At 46.9% G+C, this 23,854-nt stretch overlaps 8 protein-coding genes across 8 annotated transcripts; 4 read left to right on the forward strand and 4 right to left on the reverse strand.

The window, feature by feature from the left end:
• Positions 1–2,083: 2,083 nt before the first annotated feature.
• PAAG_11565 (hypothetical protein) lies at positions 2,084–4,259 on the reverse strand (the record flags this gene model as incomplete). Its single annotated transcript, XM_015847194.1, has 4 exons — positions 2,084–3,237; positions 3,304–3,744; positions 3,794–3,989; positions 4,077–4,259. The coding sequence occupies 4 exons, from the start codon at positions 4,257–4,259 to the stop codon at positions 2,084–2,086; spliced, it is 1,974 nt and encodes a 657-aa protein (XP_015703218.1).
• Positions 4,260–4,641: 382 nt separating this feature from the next.
• Positions 4,642–4,932, forward strand: PAAG_11566 (hypothetical protein; the record flags this gene model as incomplete). Its single annotated transcript, XM_015847195.1, has 1 exon — positions 4,642–4,932. The coding sequence occupies one exon, from the start codon at positions 4,642–4,644 to the stop codon at positions 4,930–4,932; it is 291 nt and encodes a 96-aa protein (XP_015703219.1).
• A 1,438-nt stretch (positions 4,933–6,370) lies between these two features.
• On the reverse strand, positions 6,371–7,380 carry PAAG_02872 (hypothetical protein; the record flags this gene model as incomplete). The annotated part of the gene is made up of 2 exons (XM_002795350.1): positions 6,371–7,010; positions 7,082–7,380. 2 exons carry the CDS (start codon positions 7,378–7,380, stop codon positions 6,371–6,373), a joined length of 939 nt encoding a protein of 312 aa, XP_002795396.1.
• Positions 7,381–8,383: 1,003 nt separating this feature from the next.
• Positions 8,384–9,833, forward strand: PAAG_02873 (carboxy-cis,cis-muconate cyclase; the record flags this gene model as incomplete). The annotated part of the gene is made up of 4 exons (XM_015844778.1): positions 8,384–8,527; positions 8,642–8,750; positions 8,843–9,316; positions 9,478–9,833. The coding sequence occupies 4 exons, from the start codon at positions 8,384–8,386 to the stop codon at positions 9,831–9,833; spliced, it is 1,083 nt and encodes a 360-aa protein (XP_015701856.1).
• Positions 9,834–10,514: 681 nt separating this feature from the next.
• Positions 10,515–12,236, forward strand: PAAG_02874 (hypothetical protein; the record flags this gene model as incomplete). The annotated part of the gene is made up of 1 exon (XM_002795352.1): positions 10,515–12,236. The coding sequence occupies one exon, from the start codon at positions 10,515–10,517 to the stop codon at positions 12,234–12,236; it is 1,722 nt and encodes a 573-aa protein (XP_002795398.1).
• A 905-nt stretch (positions 12,237–13,141) lies between these two features.
• On the reverse strand, positions 13,142–13,569 carry PAAG_02875 (hypothetical protein; the record flags this gene model as incomplete). Its single annotated transcript, XM_002795353.2, has 2 exons — positions 13,142–13,287; positions 13,443–13,569. The coding sequence occupies 2 exons, from the start codon at positions 13,567–13,569 to the stop codon at positions 13,142–13,144; spliced, it is 273 nt and encodes a 90-aa protein (XP_002795399.2).
• Positions 13,570–14,898: 1,329 nt separating this feature from the next.
• On the forward strand, positions 14,899–17,284 carry PAAG_02876 (hypothetical protein; the record flags this gene model as incomplete). The annotated part of the gene is made up of 4 exons (XM_015844779.1): positions 14,899–14,961; positions 15,074–15,140; positions 15,205–16,322; positions 16,397–17,284. 4 exons carry the CDS (start codon positions 14,899–14,901, stop codon positions 17,282–17,284), a joined length of 2,136 nt encoding a protein of 711 aa, XP_015701857.1.
• A 1,749-nt stretch (positions 17,285–19,033) lies between these two features.
• PAAG_02878 (hypothetical protein) lies at positions 19,034–23,353 on the reverse strand (the record flags this gene model as incomplete). Its single annotated transcript, XM_002795356.2, has 3 exons — positions 19,034–20,322; positions 20,399–22,537; positions 22,642–23,353. The coding sequence occupies 3 exons, from the start codon at positions 23,351–23,353 to the stop codon at positions 19,034–19,036; spliced, it is 4,140 nt and encodes a 1,379-aa protein (XP_002795402.2).
• Between the last annotated feature and the right edge of the window lie 501 nt (positions 23,354–23,854).

Below are 23,854 nucleotides of genomic sequence, written 5' to 3' on the forward strand. Positions count from 1 at the left end.
TTTGGCTTTGAAAAGGGGAATCTTTCCTGCGCCCAATCACAACTATCACCCTCAATTTTCAAAGAGGGCAGAGCTTTTGATCGACAACAGATCTCATAGGTAGATGCAACTGAGCTGGAGGTGGATGGGGTAATTCTCAGCGATGCCACATGGGCAGTGTTTAAATAAAATCCAACAACTTCACAATCTGGAGGTGATAACCCTCTTTAAACTGGTATTCCAGCACATGCGACCACAGGGAGTGGAAAAAAGGGCTTCCCGTCCACTCAGCCGTACTTAAACCACTCGTTAAACGTTGGCAGATACTCATTTCTGCCAATTTTGCATCGCCGCCCCAAGGTTGATGGTCACTCAAACATTTGGTGAGTGCGCGCGAGGGTAGGTGAATAGGGGGTGATGGTCGCGCGAGAGCTAACCCAGTGTAGGTGAGTTGAGTGATCCGGAGACATGGCACCAATTGGATAAGTGACAGTTGCCCAGGTTGAGTTAAATAATATTTAAGAAGAGAATACTCATTCTCTGCTTGGCCCTCAAAATTTATCTCATTACTTTCCAGATATCTTTCATGAAGTTGCACTTCTATCTTGTCCTGTGAAAATATCATGTCATTAACAGAGCAGCAGAGACTTCTATGAATCAAGATGCTTGCAGAACTCACAGAGTCTTATGACTTCACTGCAGAATATCAACAGCAGAGAGACAGAGAGAGAGAGAGAGAGAGAAAGAGAGAGAGAGAGAGGTGAAAATGTCAACTGCCAAAAGAAAAAAGCTCCAGCAACTGAAAATACATATGCCTGAGCAGTTGAAGTCTGATGTCTGTTAAGTCTCAGAGATGCCAACTTTCTTAATGATGAATATAGTTATCTAATAAGAAAAAAAGATAAAGACTGTCTTAGAATGAGTCAGAGAATAGAAACTTTACAAAGAATGAATCAGATTCATCTGCTCATATCTTGAAACTTTTCTTAGAATTCTATATTATTACTTATGAAAAGATGCTCTTTCAATACTTAGTCAATCACAATTTTGTCTGCTTTATTACTAAGTGAAAGATCTAAGACCAGTTGAGTGCTCTCAGTAAATCTGAAGAAGAATATCTCTAGTGTTCATTATAAATAGTGATCATCTTTATAGTTATGTCTACTAAATATTGATGACACAGTTTATTATCATTGTTCTCACATCTAGCTACAATTTTTCTGTGAAGCACCGTGAGAAGTTTACAGCTACAAAGATTGGTTTTGACTATCTTCTAACTGCTTCTTTGAGAATGATGATGTGATAACTTCAATCTAGGCGCAAATAAACGGTTGTCCTATTGCCCACTAGGTAAGCTATTTCAACAAAATACTAAGATACTCTACCAAACAGGGGCCTGGGGAAGGATCTCCCTATATATCCCTTTCCCACGAGCGGCTGCTATGCCGTTGCTATCACCCTTTTCGGACAATGCAGTATCCGTAGCACCAGCAGCCAACGCCATCGCTCCAACCCTCTCGACACAGAATTTAGCTCCACAACCCCAGACCCCGTCCCGAAAAATTACTCATAAGTTGGCAAAATTTCTCTGATCATCTGCATAGGAACCTCATTCAAAGGAGCACAAATGACTGTGATCGGGCACAGCAATTTGAAACTAACAAGATCTTCGGTAATCCACAGCTCGAGTCAAGCCTTCTCCATCCATGATCCAATTGTATTAGCAATTAACAAAGCAGACATAAAGCAGGATTCCCTCACTGTCTCGTATGCGAATGAAGGGTATTAACCCCGAGAACAGACCATACAATGAGCACCAGCTCCGGCAGAAACGGTTGGTGCAAAGCATCCGAATGCGGCCACTTGAACAACGAACATACATACGTACGAAACTTGTAGAGCTCTGGATTGCAGAACACGGTGGAAACGCTGTCAAGTGCGCCCTAACTGCAAGGTCGTACACTAGAGGATTTGTAAGAGGTGTCGTGCACATCCTGGAGGCAAGCCGGAGTTTTGCGGGGCATCACCAGAACCCTCGACCGGACAGAGCGGCTACCAGATCTCCACTTGAAGGGATTTGGGGTCGTGGCGAGTTTCCAGGACGCTATATAATCCGGTCAAGCCACTCTCCCACTCCACCTCCTCGTTCATAGCACACAATATTGTCATCGTTTGACGCATCCGTCTCTTCATCACTGTCATCCTCAAATTGTACCCAAGCATCCCTGTATACTTTCTCGGGTGGAGTTCCTTCGCCGTTGACCGTAACCCATCGAAATATGTCAAGGGACGCCTCCCGAGATGCTTCTTGATCGAGTGATTTCTGATGGAACACTAGATCTGCTATCATATCCATATTTAGATTACTTTCCTCTGGAAAGCTGTCGCCAGCCGTACTTTCATAGCCTTGATCTTCAATGACTGTTCCGTCCTCCAAAGTCCAGTTCCAGTGCTGGTACCCAAAGTTGTGTCTCGAACAATTCAAATGAACAATAACTCGAGACACACAGTTACGGACAGTAGTGTCCCCAATCGGAGCCCATGGTGTAAACGGGCGGCTTTCATAATGTAGATCATCTTCGGTGACTGGTGGTAGGTGTAAAAGACGCCACACATCTGCTCTCCGAACTTTGTCAGTCGATCCCTCACAGATATATGATCCTGAACCTGGAACATCCATGAAAGACTGTGGACAACCGGTCCACGGGAAAGCATTCGCATCAAGGGGTGGCCTACCCCTCGCAACTTGACAAAGAATTGTTGGTGTCAGCCCACTAGCAACAGCACCGAGCCAAAGCGTGAAAACCTGCGGTCGACGAAAGCTGCACATGATGGCAAGGATTTCATGATAAAGACCTGGAGTTCTGGCAATCCCTTGGCCTTCTGGGACTTCTCGCAAAATGGGATGTAACCAAGGACTGACCATATTGCATGTAACGTCGGACTCCCAGAACATACCACACAGGATCGATATGACCACTTCAAGGCTGCAACTCAAAGTTATATAGTAAGAGAGCTGGTCACTCACTGTAGCCCAATCCGGTGTACTTGACTTGAGAGAGGTGTTCTTCTGTTGACCGGTACTCTCAGCTGGTAATGGTAACTGGACCACCGTTCCATGGTAATTATGTGTAGGAAAAGTCATGGCTGTTGTGAGTCCCACGAGAAATTGGCTGCCTAAGTTGTGCCGCGAAGAAAATCGTGCAAGGTACTCGAACGCCTTTCTGGAGGACGGAGGGTGATGAATAAGAGAATTCCCTAAACGTAATCCCTTTGGCCCACCATTTCATCCCAATACTCTATGCGTCATTGCGGAACACCTACCAGGAAGCCAAATACTCTCCATCTTCCGCTGAGAGACGATCGCCCTCCAACCTTCACTGGGGGCCAGGATGGCAGCCCACCACCTAGCTTCCTCCTCGTCTAGCTCGCCAAGGTCGACGATGAACAGCGGAGCATTGACACGTTCGGCTTCTTGCAGATACGCTGTAACCCTTGAGTTTGTACAGCTCATCTCAGCGCCCTCCCCTCTCATCTCTACCAAGTGGGCAGAGAGGATATACGACCATCCTATGGCCAGAATACCTAGATAAATCGGCGCGCCCCTTGCTTCGTCCGAACTCCCAATCCACTGACGAAAGCTTTCTCCACCAAATATGCAGGGTATTGGTGCTTGACTGCCTATCTGTAGCAACCCTTGGACCTCCCTCACTTTTTCGGCGACACCGCAGTTTGCGGCCTCAGTTATGCGCCAGGTGGAGGATACTTGGACGCAAAGTGATTTGGCTCGGAGATGATCCAAGACGAGACGAACTGATATTTCCAAGGCCGGTACGGATTGCAGGAATCCGGTTCAGCATATTCCGAGGGTTGGTAGAGGCCGGTGGGAGCCCTTCACGACATCGCGAAATCGCCATTGCTGCAAGACAATACCAATATTCACGGCATTTTTCAGTTGCCGCCTCCAGTTGCTGGGGATCCAGCTCAAGTTGATCATAGCCAATAGAGATCTATTGTGCAGATACCCATTAGCATGGGACAAGAAGATGTATGCAGTGAAGGTCTGAACTACCGTAGATAGTTGTGGTGGCTAAGACAGCGCGGGAACGTTTATCATCCTTCACCAAATCTGGATGAGATGTAGCGTTCAGTGTGGGCTGGATAGAATTATCCGTAATGGAGAGATTTGTTGGCCGTGGCGTTTCTTCTGGCCCCGTATTGCGTATTATCTGACAAACGCGCATCGAATCATAGAGAAACGGGTCGAGCAAGGGGTGCATGTTGGAACATCGGCTTGGTTAAAGTCGCCCTGGTCACGTGTATTTACCTCGAGAACTCCACTTTGCTTCGAAAGGAGCTGGAAAATCTCGAGTACTTTGCAGCCGTTCCCAACATTGTGCAGGCGGCGGGAGTTGCCGTATCTACAAATCCTTATGTGACTTCGAGTGGTAGTGACGGACCCCCCTTGTTGTGACTTGGCATTCTACTCAAGGCATATCCCAGAGGATCATTGCGGCAGGTCATTTCGGAGAACCGTGTTGCAGAATATTCCTGGAAGAAATGGCCCGTTCAGATCGGAACCACTCTGAATCACTTTCATGAAACCAAAAAAACTCATATGGACATAAAACCTTCAAAATATCGTCATTGACAGCGAGGGAAATGCAGTTGTCATTGATATCAGCGGCAGCGGCGGGATCACTCGCCAATGCGCGTTCACCAGAAATCCAAGATGAGACGTCTCCCTTTGATCTTCCCTTTGAACAACGACGATTTAACGACATTTGGGCGTATGGAAAACCCCTATCCGAGATTGGGTCGCACGCAAAAGACGACCCATCTGCAAATGCTTTAAAGCGGGGTTGCAGATTGCTTAACGAAAGAGAATTGCCAAGCACGCATGGGTTTACCAAGGGTGATTTCTCGACTCGAAGGTGCAGACAATCGGGATAAGGTGTACGATATTGTAGCAGAACGCCATGTAGCACTTTAATAATCATCCCAATCAACGTCGTCTTCATCAAATCCACCATCAGTTCTGGCACCTATGCATCTCTCGACAAATAACTAAATAAACCGTCTAACCAACAAATATCCTCTGTTCATTACTTCTCCGTAGACAGTTCAAATACCTTTTTGTTCACACTCTCTCATTTAGCAATACGGAATAAAAAGTCAAAAACAGACCTCATAGCTGCCATTTGCATACAGGATAATCTCATCCACACTCTCCCCTCCCCTATTTGCCCCTGATTTTCCCCTATTCCCTATTTATCCCTCTCCATCTCCTCTCCTCCACCATCTCCCTCCCATCCCACTCCCCAACATCCAACGCAACCGAAAACCAACTATTTAATACAATTATACGCTGCAATCCTCGCCGTCAGCTCAACAATCTCCCACTCACTCAACCCTTCCCACACCCGCTTCCCAAACCCTGATATCCCTCATCATGAGTCCGTATAGGCCAACACATCACACTCCTCCCTTGATAATATCCCTTCTCCTTTCCCTCCCCGCTCCAAAATCCCCACCTCCAACAAGCCCATGTGCGTTCCACTCATACACCTCCCCATTCAACACCGCAATGCGACAAAATAGCCAGTTCCAGCAGTGCCTGTGAAACCACCGTTTGCGAGCGGATGGTTCCTAAAGAAACTGTTCCAGCTGTCCGCGACCGGGGGGAGTTGGAGGGGGGGGGGGGGGGGATGGATGGAGAGGTTTGGTTTTGGTTTGCAGTTGCGTTTTTTAAGGAGAGTTCAAGTGATATGGGTGGTTGAAGAATGTAGCGCTATATCATGTATGTAATATCACGGAAGAGGATTCGGGATTGATATGTCTTTGTAGTAAATCTCCTATGTATGGTGCATTTGTTTACGGCTAAAGGTGCTTCATTTTTATTAGTTAGCGGCTTTCTGATGACACCCTAATGGAGTTTCACGATCAAGTCAGATATGTGAGGAACAAGACGAACAACCCCTAATGGTCAAATTTTCAGAATGGCGTTGACGTGATATATTAAACAGAATAGGGGACATAATTTCGATAACCCATGCAGTACCGCTGGTCGGAGAAAATCACAAGAACATGAAGGGAAAATGTAGCTGAGGGACAAGGAGGTATTTACATATCATACAAAAAATGGGTTAGAACTTAAAAGAGCCACTGGCACAAGAAAATACAGAAAACCACTCAGAAGAAATCCCATCCCACGAACAGAATAAAATAATAATATAATAATAATCTCAGCTGTTGAAAGAAAAATATTATGAGCTAGGAAATGCCATGTATGTTAGAATAAATCACTGTTTCAAAAGAGACGAGAAAAACAAAGGGGGGAAGGGGGAACAAGAATACATAGGCAAGGGATCGGGAGGGGAGGGAGGTAGTATTACAGATGAGAAATTGTCTTCATAGTATTCGGTGCAAGCCTGATATTGTACTCCAGCTCCAGTTCAGCCTTCGGATCACCCTTGAGCGGCTTGAAGTCTACAACCAGGTCATTCTTCACCGCAAACACCGTATCGCTGCTGAGATACTGATCATCCCGCGGGAAAATCTGCGTCGTAACGGTCTTATACTCCGGATGGCTAATCATAAGATGTATATGCGCTGGGCGGAATGGGTGTCTATCCAGCAGATCCAGCAGGACACCTGCTGGTCCATCGGTAGGCAAGGAGTAGGCGGTTGGATGAAGGATGTAGAGGTGGTAGAAGCCGTTGTTGTCTGTGCGGAACTTGCCGCGGAGGTTATTTGGCTCCTGGTTCTCTGGATCCTGGAAGTCGTATTTGCCGTTCGAGGAGGCTTGCCAGATGTCGAAGATTGCGTTGGGGATTCCACGCTTTGTGACAAGGTCAGTGATGCGGCCGCGCATCAGGGACACTTGCCCTGTGTGCGGGCTGCGGACGATGGTGTCGCCTATTTCGCGGAAAGGGGCGTGCGGGCTCCAGAAGGGGCCGAGGATGGAAGAGGAGGTTGGGGATTCGGAGCCGGATTCTAGGACGAGTTTGTGCGCGATTTCGTCGACAAGGCTGTATGGTTGTTAGATTGCTTCTGGGGATTTATGATACTACTGTAATCAAAATGTTTTCCACAAGCTCACGTTTCCAGCCCGATGACGTCACAAATGCGATGTCCTTCATTTCTTGTCGGAGTGCTGACTTGGCCAATGGTGTTGATGAAGTTCACGCCCATCAGCCATTCGTCGTTGGTGAGCTCGACTTCACGGGCGAAGTCGTGAATGTGGCGGATGAGAGAGCCCAGGACTTGTCTGGTTCTGGGGGCTGTTCTGGGACCCATGAGGTCGATCACGGCCTGTGTGAAATCCGGGTCATACATGTGCATACTGGCCCCGTTTGTCTTGACATCGCTTGTGCCAGCGCTGTTAGAAGCGGTGGCCATATTGTCAAATTCTGATAGGTACTGAAGGGGATGCAGGGGTAGGATTATTACTGTGGAGAAACGAGATATCTGTTGGAAAGACGAAGATTTTAAATCGAGAAAGCAGAAGAGAAAGAGGTTAGTTAGAGAAATGGAAGAGAGAGAGAGAGAGAGAGAAATAATAATAGCAGGGCTAGCAGCTATTAATATATTTATTCTGAGATGGGCTTGATCTTTTTTTGCCTCTCTCTCTCTTCAATGTTGCGTAGAGATAGCGACCACTACCAAATCCTGGCCTCTTCACCCGGCAGATCCATCGGGTGTTTGCAGAGGGGAGACCGATCCAACCAGTTTGCGGTGGATCCCTTTGTCAGGGGATCTATCAAGGGTAAAAGAAAAGCAAGAAACGGCCATGAGCCATCACAAAACTGGGTAGCAACTCTGTTAGTTAGCTCACTGTTTCCTCGAACAGCGGGGACAGCCACAATCCTATCTCCTGACATCCTCATCGCCTTTCATCTATCGTATTCCTCCGCCGTTGTCTGGTTTGAAGGTTGAATGAGGTTGAGTTCGGCATCGCAGCAGGTTCACCCCTCGGCAGCAGCCAGCGCTGAGTCAGCACAACTACCGAGCGCGATTGCCGAGCCCTCTTCCCGACTCAACCAGGACGAGGGAGGATGGACAACAGTTCTGCGATTCTAGGATGGACACGCTTGGGAGCATCTTCGGCAAAGGCTGCGGGTTGTGCGTTTGGCTCCATCCGGACCGTTTGGCCTTGGAAAAAAAGTCGGGGTGGTTTAACGATTACTAGTTAGATAACGGATGGGGGAGTCGTTGATCTCGCCTTTGTCAAGCCCCCTCGTTTTGGGTGTAGTTTCGGCTGCATTCAACCAAGAAAGTCAAAGTCGAGGAATGATGAGGAATCTCCCTGTAGGGCTTCTTAGACTTGAGCGTTAATAGCTTAGGTTGATGTTGTTGTTTCGTTGTTTTAATTGGATTGAATTTATTCCTGCGTATCTTCAACATGAAGCACCACTTGATGATTGGCACCTGGACACCACCAGGAAATATCTACACCGTTGAATTCGACGATGAAGCTCTGACGCTCAAATTGGTCAAGAAGACCAGCATCCCGGAAGATGAACCCATTTCGTGGATGACCTTTGATGTGAGAGATTTCCAGCTACTTAGCTACGTATATATATATGTGTATATACTTCCATATGTACATGGCCTGATTTGTCGCTGACCCCTTGTCGTCGTCGCACTGCTTCATCGACAGCATGCGAAAAAGAACATATACGGCGCCTCCATAAAGAAATGGTCTTCGCACTCCGTTAGAAGCCCCGCAGATATCAGTCACACTGTTTCGTATCCTTTGGCTGGTCACCGTAGGTCCCCTCCTTGAAGCACTCTTGGGGAATAGGATATATACCGGAGAAAAAGGATACACACTCATATCTTTTCTCTCCTCTTATAATAGCCCTAGCATCCAATGCCGATACAAATACCAGAGCCATCTTCATCCTCGCAGCAAAGAAACCCCCCTACAACGTCTACGGAAACCCTTTCTACAACTATGCAGGCTACGGCAACGTATTCAACGTGACTGCAGATGGGACACTCGGCAAAAATATACAAAACTACGAATATTACCCGCATTCCGGCGTGCATGGCATGGTGTTTGACCCTACAGAGACATATTTGTATTCCGCAGATATGGGCGCAAACAAGATCTGGACACATAAAAAGGACCAGGAGACCGGCATGCTAATTCTGGTGGATAGCATCGAGGCACCTGGCCCTGGTGACCACCCACGCTGGGTGGAAATGCACCCCAGCGGCAAATATCTATATGCACTGATGGAAGCTGGGAACCAATTGGCGGAATACGTAATTGACCAGAAGACGCATACTCCGGTCTTTACGCATAAGATATACCCACTGATCCCACCAGGTACATTCTATCCCCACCGAAACAAAAAAGAAAAAAGTAAAAGAAAAAAGTAAAAGAGAAAAAAAATAAAAATAAAAAATAAAAAATAAAAAAAGGAAAAAGGAAAAGGAAAGGAGGAAGGAAATGCAAACAAAGTTTACTTACCTCTACCTAAAATACAGGCGTCAACCCGTCTAGAAATTACCGCTCCGATGTCGTTTTCAAGAACCATAGCGGCTCGCACCTCTTCGCAACAGCGCGGTCCAACCACTTCGACGTAACCGGATACATCAGTGCGTTTCGGCTAGGCTCCGCGGGAAACATTGAAAAGCAGCTATTCATCAATCCAACGCCGACGAGTGGTGGACATTCGAATGCAGTCAGCCCTTGCGATTTCAGTGACGAGTGGCTGGCTCTGACGGATGATCAGGAAGGGTGGGTGGAGATTTATCGGTGGAAAGGAGAGCTTTTGGCGCGAGTGGCACATTTGGATATTCCAGAGCCAGGATTTGGGATGAATGCAATTTGGTATGATTAGAAGGGCGCAGGGATAGAATTCCGAATTGTCCTTTCCCTCGAATTTCGTTGCATGGGTGAATTAAAGTTATGAAAACATCTCGTAACACGTCGTTGAACTACCCTCACGGCAATGACGTCATGGTGTAGTTGGATATTATTTATGTTTGTTGGTGGTTTACAGGCTTACATCAACAACGCAGTCTAAGGACGCAATTCCACATAATAAATATATCACTGCCTTTACGTAACCAGAAATTGTTGTGTCTCTTACCCCTACCAGCCGTGCCCTCAGTAAAATGACAATATCGAGAGTTTCTTTGGCTGTTTCGTGGTGGAGTCCCACCTGATCAGCTCGGCTCCCGCACTCGGCAACAACTTCTCGGGCCAAAATCAGAGACTTGTGTGATAGTTCATTTACTTGCAGCCTTAGAACCAATCTATAAAATGATTGAGCATATGGATAATTCTGCTATATCTGCAGAATCGTGATAATAATCTCGATTTTTAATTTCTTGGAGGAATTAACACTTACGTTCCACTTCACTTGTAACTAGCGAGCTAGTGATACAAGAGCCTGGGGTTAAATATCGAGAAACCTTGGAAGAATTGAAAATATTATACAGCCATTCTTGGTCCGTAACTGCACGAGCGCCCCAGCCCAGCTCTAATCATCTCGAATAAAACCAAATATCCAGGCACAATGGTACCCGGCCTGCTTTACGTAAAAATGCAGCCGGGAGACAACCTCTCCCCGGCCCAATTCCACGACTGGTATAACAATGAGCACGGTCCTACCCGCCTCCGCCTCCCGTTTATCGAGAATGGCTTCCGCTTCCGTGCGACGGATGTCACAAGTGGCTCCTCTGGCTCAACCCCAGCGCTCCCTGAATGGCTCGCAATATACGACGTCGCAGATATTGCCGAGTTGAAGCAGGAGCAGTACCTACGCCTGCGCCGCGATGATGTCAAGAGCCAGCGTGAGAAGGAGACTATGGCCAAGATTACGATCGATAGGCGGCTATACGATTTTGTGGAGAGCAAGCAGGTAGGAGGGTATGTACCGCTGGATGCATTGGAAGCGACACAGGCTGAACTGGACGGGAGGGGCAAGAGAGTGCTCGTGGCAATTATCCAGACCTTACACCCGGATAAGGAAGATGAGTTCAACAAATGGTATCGCGAAGAGCACATGCCACTCCTCTCCAAGGTGCCTGGGTGGCTTCGTACAAGACGCTTCTTGAGCTCTGTCGGCGAACCCACCGAGACGAAAGAGTACCTCTCTGTGCACGAGTATGCATCCCACGACGGCCCTGGTGGTCCGGAGTTAAAGGCCATAAACATCACCCACTGGCGCGAACAGATTATGACAAATGTAGTCAAGGGCCGCTCAAGACGCGTTTACGAACATTACTACACCTTCGGCGCTGCACCGCGGGATCTAGGCTCTCTCTCTTCAGAGGTTGTCACCCCCTTCACATCCCCAGACGGGCTTACAAGAACACTGCCCGGCTCCCCGCCACCCGCTTCTAGCCCTCCACCATTCCCCGCCATAGAATCCTATGTCACAACGTCGGACGGCGTAATCCTACCCTATCGCCTTGAAGGCTCCAGCGACTCGGACGCCCCGCTCATTCTCCTCAGCAACAGCATCCTAACTCACTACGCAATCTGGGACGACTTCGTTACATGCTTCCTCTCCAAACCCGAAAACCGCCAGTACCGGATTCTCCGTTACCTGACCCGCGGCCGCTTGAGCAATAGCGGCGAGAAGCCTGTATCCCTCGATGTCCTCGCGGGAGATATAATCACTATCCTCGACACGCTGCGTGTTCCGAAAGCCGCAGCGCTAATAGGCGTGAGTCTCGGGGGCGCCACGGTGTTGAACACGGCGCTCAAATACCCCGAGCGCACGGGGACTTTTATTGCCTGTGACACAAACGCAAAGAGTCCAGAGGGTAATAGGAAAGTGTGGGGTGAGCGAATTGCTGTGGCGGAAGGCGAAGGGGCTGTGGCGGTGGAGACTGGTGAGCGGGTTGTTGGTGATCAGCTGGCAGAGATTACGGTTCGTAGGTGGTTTGTGAAGCAGAATTATGATGGTGGGGAGATGGAGGGGAGGGCGAGAAGGGTTAAGGAGATAGTGAGGGGGAATAGTTTGGAGGGGTTTAAGAACGGGGTTGAGGTGCTGTCTATGTATGATTTGGTAGGCGAGATGGGGAGGAGTGAGAAGAGGGGCGCCTTTTTAGTCGGAGATGGAGACGGCGTGTTGCCTAAGACTATGAGGGAGATGGCTGGGATGATGGGGGCAGGGGCGGAGTTTTTGGTGGTGGAGGGGGCGGGGCATTTACCCATGGTGGAGAAGCCGGAGAGGTTTGAAAGGCTGGTTAGTGGGTTTTTGACGGGGAATAGATTAGTTCCTAAGTAGATGATGGTGATGTGTATACAGAGAACCAGACTCCTTTTGGATGGTCGGTTTGGACGGTCGTTGTGCGGAGAGCAGTATTGGACACCAAGTGATACGATAGAATTTGCCTCAATTCAATCGCTTGTTGAGAGTTGAAGATGGCCTAAGGTTAAATTTCCAATAGATATAATTGAATAGAGCACCTGGACAGGTTAAGAAAGAATCTGCCCTCTGCTCCTGGACAGGTGCTCACATAAGGGGGGACAGGCCTGCAATGGAGAGTATGATGGATCTCCTTTTTTGAGAGGCTGTTCTATGTAGCTTTTGATTTCTTCATTGCCTCTCTTTCCAGTCCCCTGAGTCAATGTATCATGACACAATGCCAGGGAAACTTCTGTCTACTGTATGTCACAGAAGTCGTCTTCACAAATGTCACCAATAAAAGTGAGAACGGTGCATTCTGACATTCACATCTGCAAGTCTGTTGGGTATATGTGTATGCAAGGAAATGTTTTCTCTTTTTGAATAAATCTTGCAAATTTGAAAAGACAAAGACAACAATGAAAGGATTTCTAACATGTTTCAGCAGTAGTAAGAGTTTAAAATAAACCACAGAGAAAGTTGAAAAGCTCAGGTTTTAAGAACCGCAAGAAAACAAAGAAGAAGAAAAAAATGATAACCCCAGTGCTGGTTGTTTGATTTTTTCACATCAAATCACAACCAAATGTTCCCATCATAGTCAGTCAACAAACATAAAAAAGGGGGGTGGGAATCGACAAGGGCCAAGCGAGGCAGCAATGCTAAATAGCTGCTACTATGACCTTTTCGCCGCTTCGACCTTTTTGAGCTCCTCCCTACAACAACCAAAAAACAAAAAAAAAAAAAAAAAAAAAAAGAAGTCAGCTTTGTAAGAATGTATGCGATAATCAGGGAAGGAAAGCAAGTCCGTACTTCAGCTGTTTTGAGAAATCATCGCTCTGATCATCGTCGTCCCAGCTCTCTTCCCAAAGGTGGTCTGAGGGCGAGACGCTAGAGCCTTCAGCTTCTTCATCTTCTTCTTCAGCAGGCCAATCTAAGTAAAAATAAGAATTGGGAGAAGTGGTGTTAGTATCTGCACTAAAATCTGGGTAAAGACACATGGCTGGTATTAGAAGGATGTATAATCTCGCTTGCCGCAGCAGCGGGTTGCAGGAGGGAATGCGGAGGGGAATGAAGGGATATCTATACCTTCAGCTGGGAAATCCTCAAACTCGTCATCTTCTTCTAGAGAAGTAGGCTTCTGCTGTTGGTTTTGGGCCGTGGCATCGGTTTGCTTTTCGGTTGTGGACTGTGCAGTCGTGGATTGGGCGGACATGGCTGGGAAATTGGGCGGATTTGGGATACAGCTTTTTCTTGAAGGCAGTTATTTCTTCTTAGGTCACAGGCGAGGGATTATCATAGGCTGCAAGTGTACGAGAGTCAATTCAGGTAGGTCCCAAGGTATCAGCAGGTTGGGAATATAACGGCGATATGGAACATAGCCAGGTATCCAGGTCTGCTCGGAGTCATCCATCGATGGATGATGATGATGATGGTGATGATGATGATGATGTTACTGCGCGGGGTCGAGACAATTTGATATCACGTGTCTCTAGCGGAAGCAAACATGCCAAGCGTCAAAAGCCAAAATTTTGCTGCCAAGATTTAGGGTTTAGGGCTGGTATATATTACAGCCAGCTGATACCACCGTACCCGTACCTATCTTCCGCCAGCTCTGGCGACAGAGCGGCGTCTTGAAATGTGAAAAAATCAGGGTTGATTCTGGTCTTTTCTCGGATTCGCGGAATATTATCCCATTGAAGTTTGTAAGTCAGCATGCAGATCTCCGGAACAGATATTTTAACAAGGGTCACTCCGGAGTAATTGAGGCAAAATCTGCACAAAATTAGGGTGGTAAATTGTGCGCTTGGCGGGTAACTATCTGTATGATGGTATCGACTCCGTATCTGACGCAAGTAAGCTGCGGCGTTCCGCGCAAGCTTCCCTACTTGATACCTACGCCTGAATTTGGATATCTTCACCGATTTCTCTAAAATCTGGTTCATCTTCTCATCTCTTTTAACTCGTTTTGTTCTGTTTCTTTTCTTCGTCATCTTCTATTCCTTATGCGGGCGATGCTGATTCCTGATGCACCAGCAATCTCGTCACCTTGCGCCTGCTATGCTGGAGCTGCCGTGAGCACCGCCCTTAAGATCTCTGTTGCCTGTTTAGCGCACCCTCCGCTTGGCCGCTGAGCTGAGGACTTTTTAAACCCATGAGATCTCAAATTCAAACTTGAATTTGCTCTGTTCTTTTTCTTCTATTGATCGACCTGTTTCCAAGATCTTCCAGCTTCGATTATCATCCTGTACATTGCAATTACGATGTTTAGAGTGGGAACATGGCTGTACAGCAAAGCGGCCCCCGTGAGCGTATCAACGCAATCGCTCGATGCATTGGCTGAAGCGCGAGAGCGTGAGTTGCTGTAGCCCCTTGTACAGCTCCTCAGTATTGCGGATTAGACGCTGATACCATTTGTTTTACGTCAATTGCATACAGTCGAGAGTGCTCTGGAAGGTATTACCAACCGCCCTCAACCCAGCCAAATCCAGCCCTTGAGATCGATGTGGGCTGACTTGGTGCTAATGCAGCAGCTACTTTTATCATGAATGATGATGTAGACCGCGCTGAAGAGGGCCTGAATAAGGGCGATTCCTCTTTTCATAAGGTGTGTATGCTAGTGTGGTAGTCCATGCGGTGTTGAGGATCAAAAAGGGACTCTCTTCTTTCTCTTAAAGCAGATAGTAATGGAATGAGTCGCACCCTGTGACATTGCATAGCTTGGAAAAGGAATTGTTGCATTCGTGCGGGCGACGTTGGGTTTTGAGCAGGAAATCATGCGTCTTGGTATGGCTACCTGTACCCCTTTTTCTGCTTATATCATCACATATTGACAATACATCCTCTGCAGCGGGCGAACTGCTAGCTGAGGCTGAAACGAGTGCATCAAATGATCAACATAAAGCTCAGCATAATTTGAATGCCACCAATACGTTCCGATCGACGATCTATTCCCCTGGAACCGAATATGTCCTTTGTCGCAGCATGGCTCAGCTCATGGCTGCTCTTGTTGGAGTCCTGAATGAAAGTCTAACGGAGAGCATCAGGGCTTTCTACAAGCTAAGGAAAGCATATATCGCACTAGATAGTATAATGCAGATGGAGGAGAAATATCTCCAGGCGGAATCTACAAGGAAAATGATGTCCTCAAATAGTTTGTTGTCAGCTAGCCACCCGCAGCCAACTGAGCCATTACGGAGCGATAAACTCAAATCCACCGAAGTGAAACCTGATGTAACTTCTGAATTCCTCACGAAGACCTCTCTATCACCCGATGATACAAATAAGTCAATTTCGTCTCAGGGGGACAAGAAAGAAATCAATGACGATATTGCGCTGACCTCCCATGCAGAAGCAGGACGTGTATCGACAGATTTTCCAGAGAAACTTTCATCTCCCGGACAGTATCTAAATCACGACCCCGATTCTGATATATTTACACACACCGTGGATTCGTTTGTGCATTCTGGGACAAACCTCTGCTTCGGCCTCCTGCTGCTTCTCATTTCGATGGTTCCACCAGCCTTTTCAAAATTGCTATATATTGTCGGTTTCCGTGGCGACAGAACTCGAGGTCTCCGGATGTTGTGGCAAGCTAGTAAATTTCACAACCTGAATGGCGCGATTGCAGGTTTGGCCTTGTTGGCTTACTACAATGGCTTCATTAGATATTGCGATATCATAGATGACTCTCAAACCGAAAGTGAAGAGTTTATCGAGGGCTACTCGGAGAAACGACTCACAACCCTATTGGCGGAAATGAGAATTCGATTTCCCCATAGCCGTCTTTGGCTTTTAGAGGAATCTCGGATGCACGGTGCGAATAGAAATTTAAACAGGGCCCTTGCGCTCTTATCTAGCGACACGAAGAGCCCGCTGAAGCAGGTTGAAGCATTATGTATGTTCGAAAAGAGCTTGACGGCTATGTATGTTCATCAATATGAATTATGCGCTGAATCGTTTATCGAGGTACGAATTCGAAGTCCTACAGTAATCGCACTTACACTACGCTATTCTAACCCTCCTGGTGACATGATATTTAGTGTGCTGAACTCAACTCATGGTCGCGAGCTCTGTATTATTATATTGCCGCATCCACCTATCTTGCTCTCTACCGGCAGAATGCACAGAAGTCCCCTTTGGTCGCCAAGGCATACGCCTCTAAAGCGGTTGATTTATATAAAAAGGTACCCTCCCAAGCAGGTAAAAAGAAGTTTCTAGCCCGCCAACTTCCATTTGACGTTTTTGTGGCCCGGAAGATTTCAAAATGGGAAGCACGTGCGAAGGAATGGCATGTTGATTTCATTGACGCAGTCGGCGTAGACCCAGTTGAAGAAATGATATATTTTTGGAACGGTCACAGTCGCATGAACAAAGAGCAACTCGAAGACTCGCTGAGGCATTTAGAATGGTCAGAGAGCCCTCACAATAAGCATTGGCATCGCGAGAGTATAGACGAGTTTGCCATCTTAGCTGTGCTCCGCGCTTCCATTTTCCGGTCGCTGGGCAGACACGACGAATCGAAGCAACTGTTACAATCCCAGATCCTCGTTCATGACAAGGCAGTATTCAAAGGCCATCTTAAAGATGACTGGACGTGCCCAACTGCCCACTATGAAATGGCCGCAAATCTATGGATGGAGCGATTCTCATATCGGCCACTGAGCTCAACAACTGACGTCCCTGATGCCTCCTCACTCACAAACCTTTCATCAAAGCCATCACCGCCAAATTTGCCTCACACTAAACCCACAGGCAGAGCCTTAGGTGAAAATACGCAATCCTACGACCGATGCAAGGTCCGAGAGTGCAAAGAATGGATTGACAAGGTTGCGAAATGGGAAACATACGAACTCGACGCCAGAGTGGGGCTCAAAGTTACCATGGCTGAAGAAACGTTACGGAAATGGGAATCAGCCAATCCAAGCTAATGTAGATTTCAATTCTTTCTACCCTTTCAAGGCGTTTCTCCTCGTTCTTCTGGTGTGGTTCCTTTTTTTTTTCTCTCTTCCATTTGCAGTCAAATACAGCTTGCTGCGGTCTCTAGGCATTGTGTATATAACGCTTTAGATTTCAATGCGGGTTTTCTTCCTGCTATATATATACTTCTTTTTCGGCTTATAGGCAAGAAATCTCGTCCATAGTTCAGAGGTATTCGGACCATACTCCATATTTTCTGATCCTGAAACCATCAGAACTTCCAAGCTCGTCTGACAACCTAGGAGTTACCTGGTAGGTTTTCATGGTTATCTGACATCGATATACAGACATCCATAGATAGCTTGTTTAAGGTTCCCAGGCAGGATATGACGTTTGAATTCTCCTGAAATCTACCTGGGGTATCCTCAGTTAGCGCGGGATTATGTATGAGTAGTTAACTTGGGGCACCGTGGCTGTCAAAAGCGAAATAACCGCGTCCCCTGGTATAACCGCGTCCCCTGGTGTATCCGTGATCAACTTTCTCTGGGAGGTAAGAAAGGTTTTGATATGCCAGATTTCCATCCCGGCGTGCGTTTCGTGGACCATTTGGATTTGATTATGATTCTGGCACTCATTTCTCCTGTATTATATGTATCGTGCTTCATTTCACAAACCAATGGCCATATTTCGCGTCCTACCGCTAGAACCCATTCTCTCCCGAGACTGCCCCAAACGCTCCTCCACCTTTTCAAGACAAAATGTTCATATCACGAACAAGCAGCTCAGGATGCTTGCGGGCATAGAATTGCCTATAATTTCTCGTTAATGGGTAGTTAGCATATCTCTCTATTCACATGCCTCTGTCAACCTGGACACCATGAGTGGAGTGCCCAGGTTCCACAACGCCCTGGCGAGCTCATCGGGGAAATCTGCAAGGGCGAACTTTGCTTAAGTCTGTCGACTTTGCTTTGGTGAATGTTGATAATGTAGAGCCTTGGAATAGTAGCCATTTTGGAATGATTGCTTGGAATATGGGATAAATAAGATGCTTCTTGGTTTCCCACCGTAGAAGCTGAGACGCAACGAAGAAAAACTCCACCGTCGAGATAGGGTTGAATCAGGATATTTCAACTCGTTAACTCAAGCTCCCCGGACTTGGATTTAAAATATTATATCTGCTACACAAATGGATCCATATACGTCCTCCCAGCTGCCTCCCTGTCATTTATAAAATACATATTCTCGGGATGGTGAGATTTTGAAGCTTAGTAATTCATCTTCCATTGACGATGTACGTCCGAAAACCAACATACTACTTGTGAGCGATCACTTCTGTAAATGCCTCTCGTCGAGTTGTGGCATAGTTAGGGCACTTGGGGCAGCGTTTACGATGCTTTGATCTTAGTCTTTGGTTGATCAATTGCATGGATGCAACCTGTTAGTGAAGATTTACGTCACTCCAACTTGAAACATTTCGTCATCCCTCAACTGCTCGAATCCCATTAAGACCAATAATCCCCTTCGAATTGAGAGCAGGAGTTTCTTGATCGGAGTAACCACCTTTTTAACCACCAACTGTAAAAGAAATACCGGTTTTCCATTCCATCTCGCGGATAGAGAATAAAAAAGCAGAGGGGATAACAAAGCATAAGGTAAGCACAATATGAAAAGGGTAATATACCGCCCACCATTGAAAGCAAACTATCAAACAAACAAAAAAAACCTAAACAGGCCCAAAGGGCGCAGAAGTAATACACCAGTTAGAGAGTATCCATCACTTCTGTATTATTCACGTTATCATCATTCATATCGATATCCATATTCTCTTCCGGGCCTGCAACAAATCCAAACTCCCAATCCCCATTCTCAATCCTGCTGACTCGATCCAACTCTGCTTGGTACTCTCTCCGCAGATCCTCCAACGTAACTATGACACGCTTGGGAAACTTAGCTTGCGGCAGCTGTTGCCGTTGCCCTGTAGAATGCTGAGATCCGGTGCTAAACTTTCTTTCGCCGGTGCCAAGACTTGAGCGAGGCGAATAACTATGCCCCTTGACAGAAGTCGGGAGCGAAATAGAAGCCCGGTGCGATATGGTTGAGGTGGTAGAGGAGGTAGAGTCCAAAATCACCGAACTGTCCTCCACAGGACCAGCATTGCCAACGACACTACTGCTGCGTGGGCGAAAGCTGTTGCTTGGATCCTCAGTCTCAACGAGAATGTACGCCTCGCTCTTGTCCATGCAGGCGAGAAGGTTTATCAGAGATAGTAGCTCATTGCGCAAATTTTTACTCTCCACGTCATCGTCATCCACCTCCTGGAACTTCGGTGGTGCAACTTCTTCACATGCGTTTCGTCGGATCTTCAAAATGCGAGTGGAGTAGAAGCTGCGATCCCTTGCCTCACGCAGCCGCTGGACTGCTTGGTAATTTACCTCTGCAGCTCCGCGAATATCATTACGTGCGATGCGATAGGCTTGGAGAACACGCTGGTAATCTGGGATATCGCCCTTGCCTTGCCAAGGAGTTGCAGAGGGTAATGATTGGCCCAGTGATCGACCGTGGGCTGCTTGTTTCTTTGCTAGCGATAGGAGGACTTCGTCAATGTGAGATGCGAGGTTTGGTTGCAGTGAAATAGGGAAACGGAGGATTTTCTGGAGCCCCGCTGTGCCTGGTCCCGATGCCGCAAGGATAGTGGTGATTAAAGAGGTGAGGGCCGACTTTTGTAACGCAGAATCTGTATATCGGGAAAGGGCAGAGTAGGCTTCATCAAACCGACAGGTTTTCAAGGAAGCGTGGAAAAGACGTGAAAGCAGGTCAGTCCGCATATAAATATAATCAGATTCCGGATCATTCCTTTTCGGGTCAGATTCAAGAGCTTGAAGAGCATGACGTGCAAAATCGGCAACGTGAGCAAATGCCCTGGCCTTCTCAAAAAGAGAGAGTATGTGCTGGAAGTATCTTGGAAGCCCGTTATTGAAGCTGTTAACTGATATTATATCAAGAAGGTTCGACGACATCTCATGCAGGTTGCCAACTGCTTTTCCTTGTGCTGGATGGAAAAAGATATTCGCGTCAGTCTGTATTTTTGCCTGGAAGCAAGCCATCGTTATATAGAATGTACTTACAGAGAATATATGCTGCTTTCTGGAAATAAATAGCGGCAACATCAAACATAGACTTGGCTACATAAAACCGTCCTTTAACATATGTAGACCACGCAGTATTTGGTTGAAAGCGCAAGAAATCAGATGCCAAGTCGATATTATCCGATGCCAGAAGGGCACATTGGATGAATACCAAAACATTCGGGAATGACACTTCGCCTTGCCTCGTGATCCAGGACACAACATCGCGAACTTGTTGGGTAAGAGTAAATGTCTGAGGCACACCGAATGTCGGTCGAGGTTTAATATGGAAAGCGAAGAGGTCCTCAAGAAGAGTCGACAATCTGTGCTCTTGTTTATTTGGCCCTTTCTCCTTGGATAATACCGGCGACATCGCATTGCTCGTGCTTCCATGAGATGAATTTCCAGGCAACGGGCGAACGTTTGATCCTAGCCATACCATCATCTCATACTCCTTTAGTAGCTCAATCAGGCTTGCAAACAAATCCATCCCATCGAAGAGCACGCCATCTTCTTGCGTCAATTCGGTCTCAACAAAAACAGTAAGTAGTAAAAGGTCATACAGCACTTCTCTGTTGAGCCGAATGGTCTCCAGAACACCCTGAACAGTTACGGCACGCCCAAAATCTGTAGACAAAAGTTCGGAGTCCTTTCCTGGAAACTCCAGTGGCATCGTATCGATGATGGAAAGGAAAAGCTCACTTGTGAGCGTCTCCAGCCCTATGGATGTTTCGATGCCAGCAAACATTTTATCAAACATATCATCAGTGATCAACTCCGCGAATTTACTCCGTGAATGAAATGCAGCAACTCTCTCTGGTGCTGAGAGAGAAGGTTCCGTGTAAAGCTCAGCATTCAACGCCATAGCACATGCATGGTTAAGTTCCGGTGTAAACTTCTTTCTAAACGATGAGGCAGCTTCAATAAGCCTAGCTAGCAGATCCGGCCGATCTCTCAACTCCTGATCCAAATTTCTATGATGAAAAGAGTCTTCCAGTGTTCTTCTGTGCTGTTTCAATGCATGGCCATCATTATGGACGAGCAGCTCAGTGCTGCTACATTCGCGAATAAGACAGCATCCATCCGAGAAAAGCAGCCATGGAAGATCAGTAAACGCATCATAGCTAAGGGAGATCGCCTCTCTTCGCCTTCTATTAAGATCATCCGCTATCTGCCAGAACTGTCGCCATTTGGTATCCGTTTCCCGTCTGTATTTCGAATAGTCTACCCCAGCTTCGCTGAATTTTCGCAGAGAAACCGATTCCAAAATTGTAGAACAGAGCTGCTGTTGGAGAGGGATAGATTTTTTGTTAAACCCACTTGCCGGCTTTATCTTCATAGCATCCTGATAGATAGCAAGAGAAGTCGCAAGGACTTCACGCGAGTATTTCCCAGGAAAGAAAAGATACTCCAGCCACTTCTCTGTGGGATCAGCAATGTCAGACGATAGGAAACTTGGTGGAAGTTCTTCGCCCGTGGTCTCCAATGCCATTCCTGTCCAATTGTGGCGCCATGCAGATTCCAGATTATCCAGATCAAAATGGAGACTGTAAATCTGATAGAGGCTGTTATTCCTCCAAAGCACCCACAGGACCATACGTCTTCCTTCTTCCATAGACTTTATTTGAAAATCTGCAATGTTCCAAAACACGCTGCCAGAAGGGTCTGGATCTGCAGGTTTCAATCTACAATCGGGGAAAAGGTCCTCCACCTCCAGGTCCGATGTCAACGCACCTTTCACAGCCCAGAACTTGAACTGCCCATCATCCAGAGGCGAGTATGTGACAGCGTAATATGTTTCACCGTCCATAGCCCTCTCAGCATTAAACACACGAAGAAAGGCAGACTCGGTGGGATTTAGTGTCGTCGGAGCGGCGTCTTGTTGCTCAGCTGTCCGATTTAGCAGATCCCTCGATGCAACCAGTTTATGACTTGCTAAATTCCAAATCTTCAGTGTATGGTTGAGACCCACAACAAATACAAAAGTCTGGTCAGAGGTTGTAGCAATAGCATTCGAAGTATTCGGATCCAATGCTCGCCCATCGTAACGTATCTGCTGGTGACCATTCCATTTAACAAGGCCGCGAAATGAGGAACCCCAAGGTTTTTCATCAAAAGTGATCGCAGACCAGTGAGATCCTATAACATGAGTAAGAAGAATGAAATCAGCCAAAGGATCCCTAACCAAGCTCTGACAACACATGTAACTAGCTATCCCAAAGAAGAACAAAAACAATACATACCGTCATCTCCCGCCTTCCTCGTCAACCTTAACAACGCCCCGCTATCCAGCGAAATGAACAACTCCTGAGGGTTACTCGCATGCAAGCGATGGGGATGCGCAAAAGACAACGGCGCCGGACAGCTCATTTTACACCAATCGGCCACATTCTCATCAATCGCCGCAACCCGTCGAAAGAACTCCGGCCGCAAACTAATCGTATACAACTGCCTATCCCTCGTAACCACAAACAAACTCAGCGCCTCATGCCCCTCCGAATCAGCCATTGCAACGCCATGAGGTGTTATCCGTTCCTGAAACTCGAGCCGGAGTAACAGATTCGCCTCCTGTAGATGGTTGTTCGCCGTCGTTGACGTTGTCACTTCATTCCCGCCCTTGGTCAAGTCCACAGGCCGTATCTCGAGAAATCGATCATCATCACCATCCTCGTCACCCCCCACAACTCGCCAGAGGAAGTTGCGTGGGTATGTTTTTCGCTGGCGAAAATAGACTGAGCCCTGGGTGGCTAGGTAGCGCTTTGCGAAAGCGTTTTCATCCTTTGCCACGTAGTCAAGGTGCGAAGAAGGAGTAATAGAAGGTAAGAGGGAAAATTTCGTACGTCGATGTGGCGGGTTGCCGAGGCCCTGCGAGGAGGATGGGATGGGGATGTTGATGATCGAGGATGGTGCCGTTGATCGGAAGTCGACCTTGGTCTCCTTGTATATTTTGAGCATGCTGGATATAAACAAAGAGACATGGATATTCCAATTGTAGGCGATAAGTTCTAGCTGCCTATTGCCGTTTCTTGTTCTTATAGGAGCAAAGAAGGTGGATGTCCAGTCCAGTGTTCAGTGTCGCGATGTATTGATGTTGCTGAATAAATAAATATGCAGTGAGGGAAACTGTCGCAATAAAAATTAAGTTTGGTGGATCAAAACCCCAAGTAAATAATCAACGACGGGAGACAGCAGTATACGAAGCACACTTATATGAAAAAATCCGTACACTAATTGTAAATAAAGATGAGGATGAACGCTAAAAGTCCTCTATGGAGCTTAAACAGGTGATATATATGATCTCAGTTTTTTCTCACGAGGGCAAAAATCGCCTGGAAACGGCCCGCCTTAAGGGTAAGTTACCTAGAAACCGACACTATATGTTGACGAAGCTGCTACATTAACACCATTTGGATGAGTTATTTTTCTTGCTATAAAAATACTTATACTAAATAAAAT

Source organism: Paracoccidioides lutzii, assembly GCF_000150705.2.
Source record: "Paracoccidioides lutzii Pb01 unplaced genomic scaffold supercont2.6, whole genome shotgun sequence".
NCBI lineage: Eukaryota > Fungi > Ascomycota > Eurotiomycetes > Onygenales > Ajellomycetaceae > Paracoccidioides > Paracoccidioides lutzii.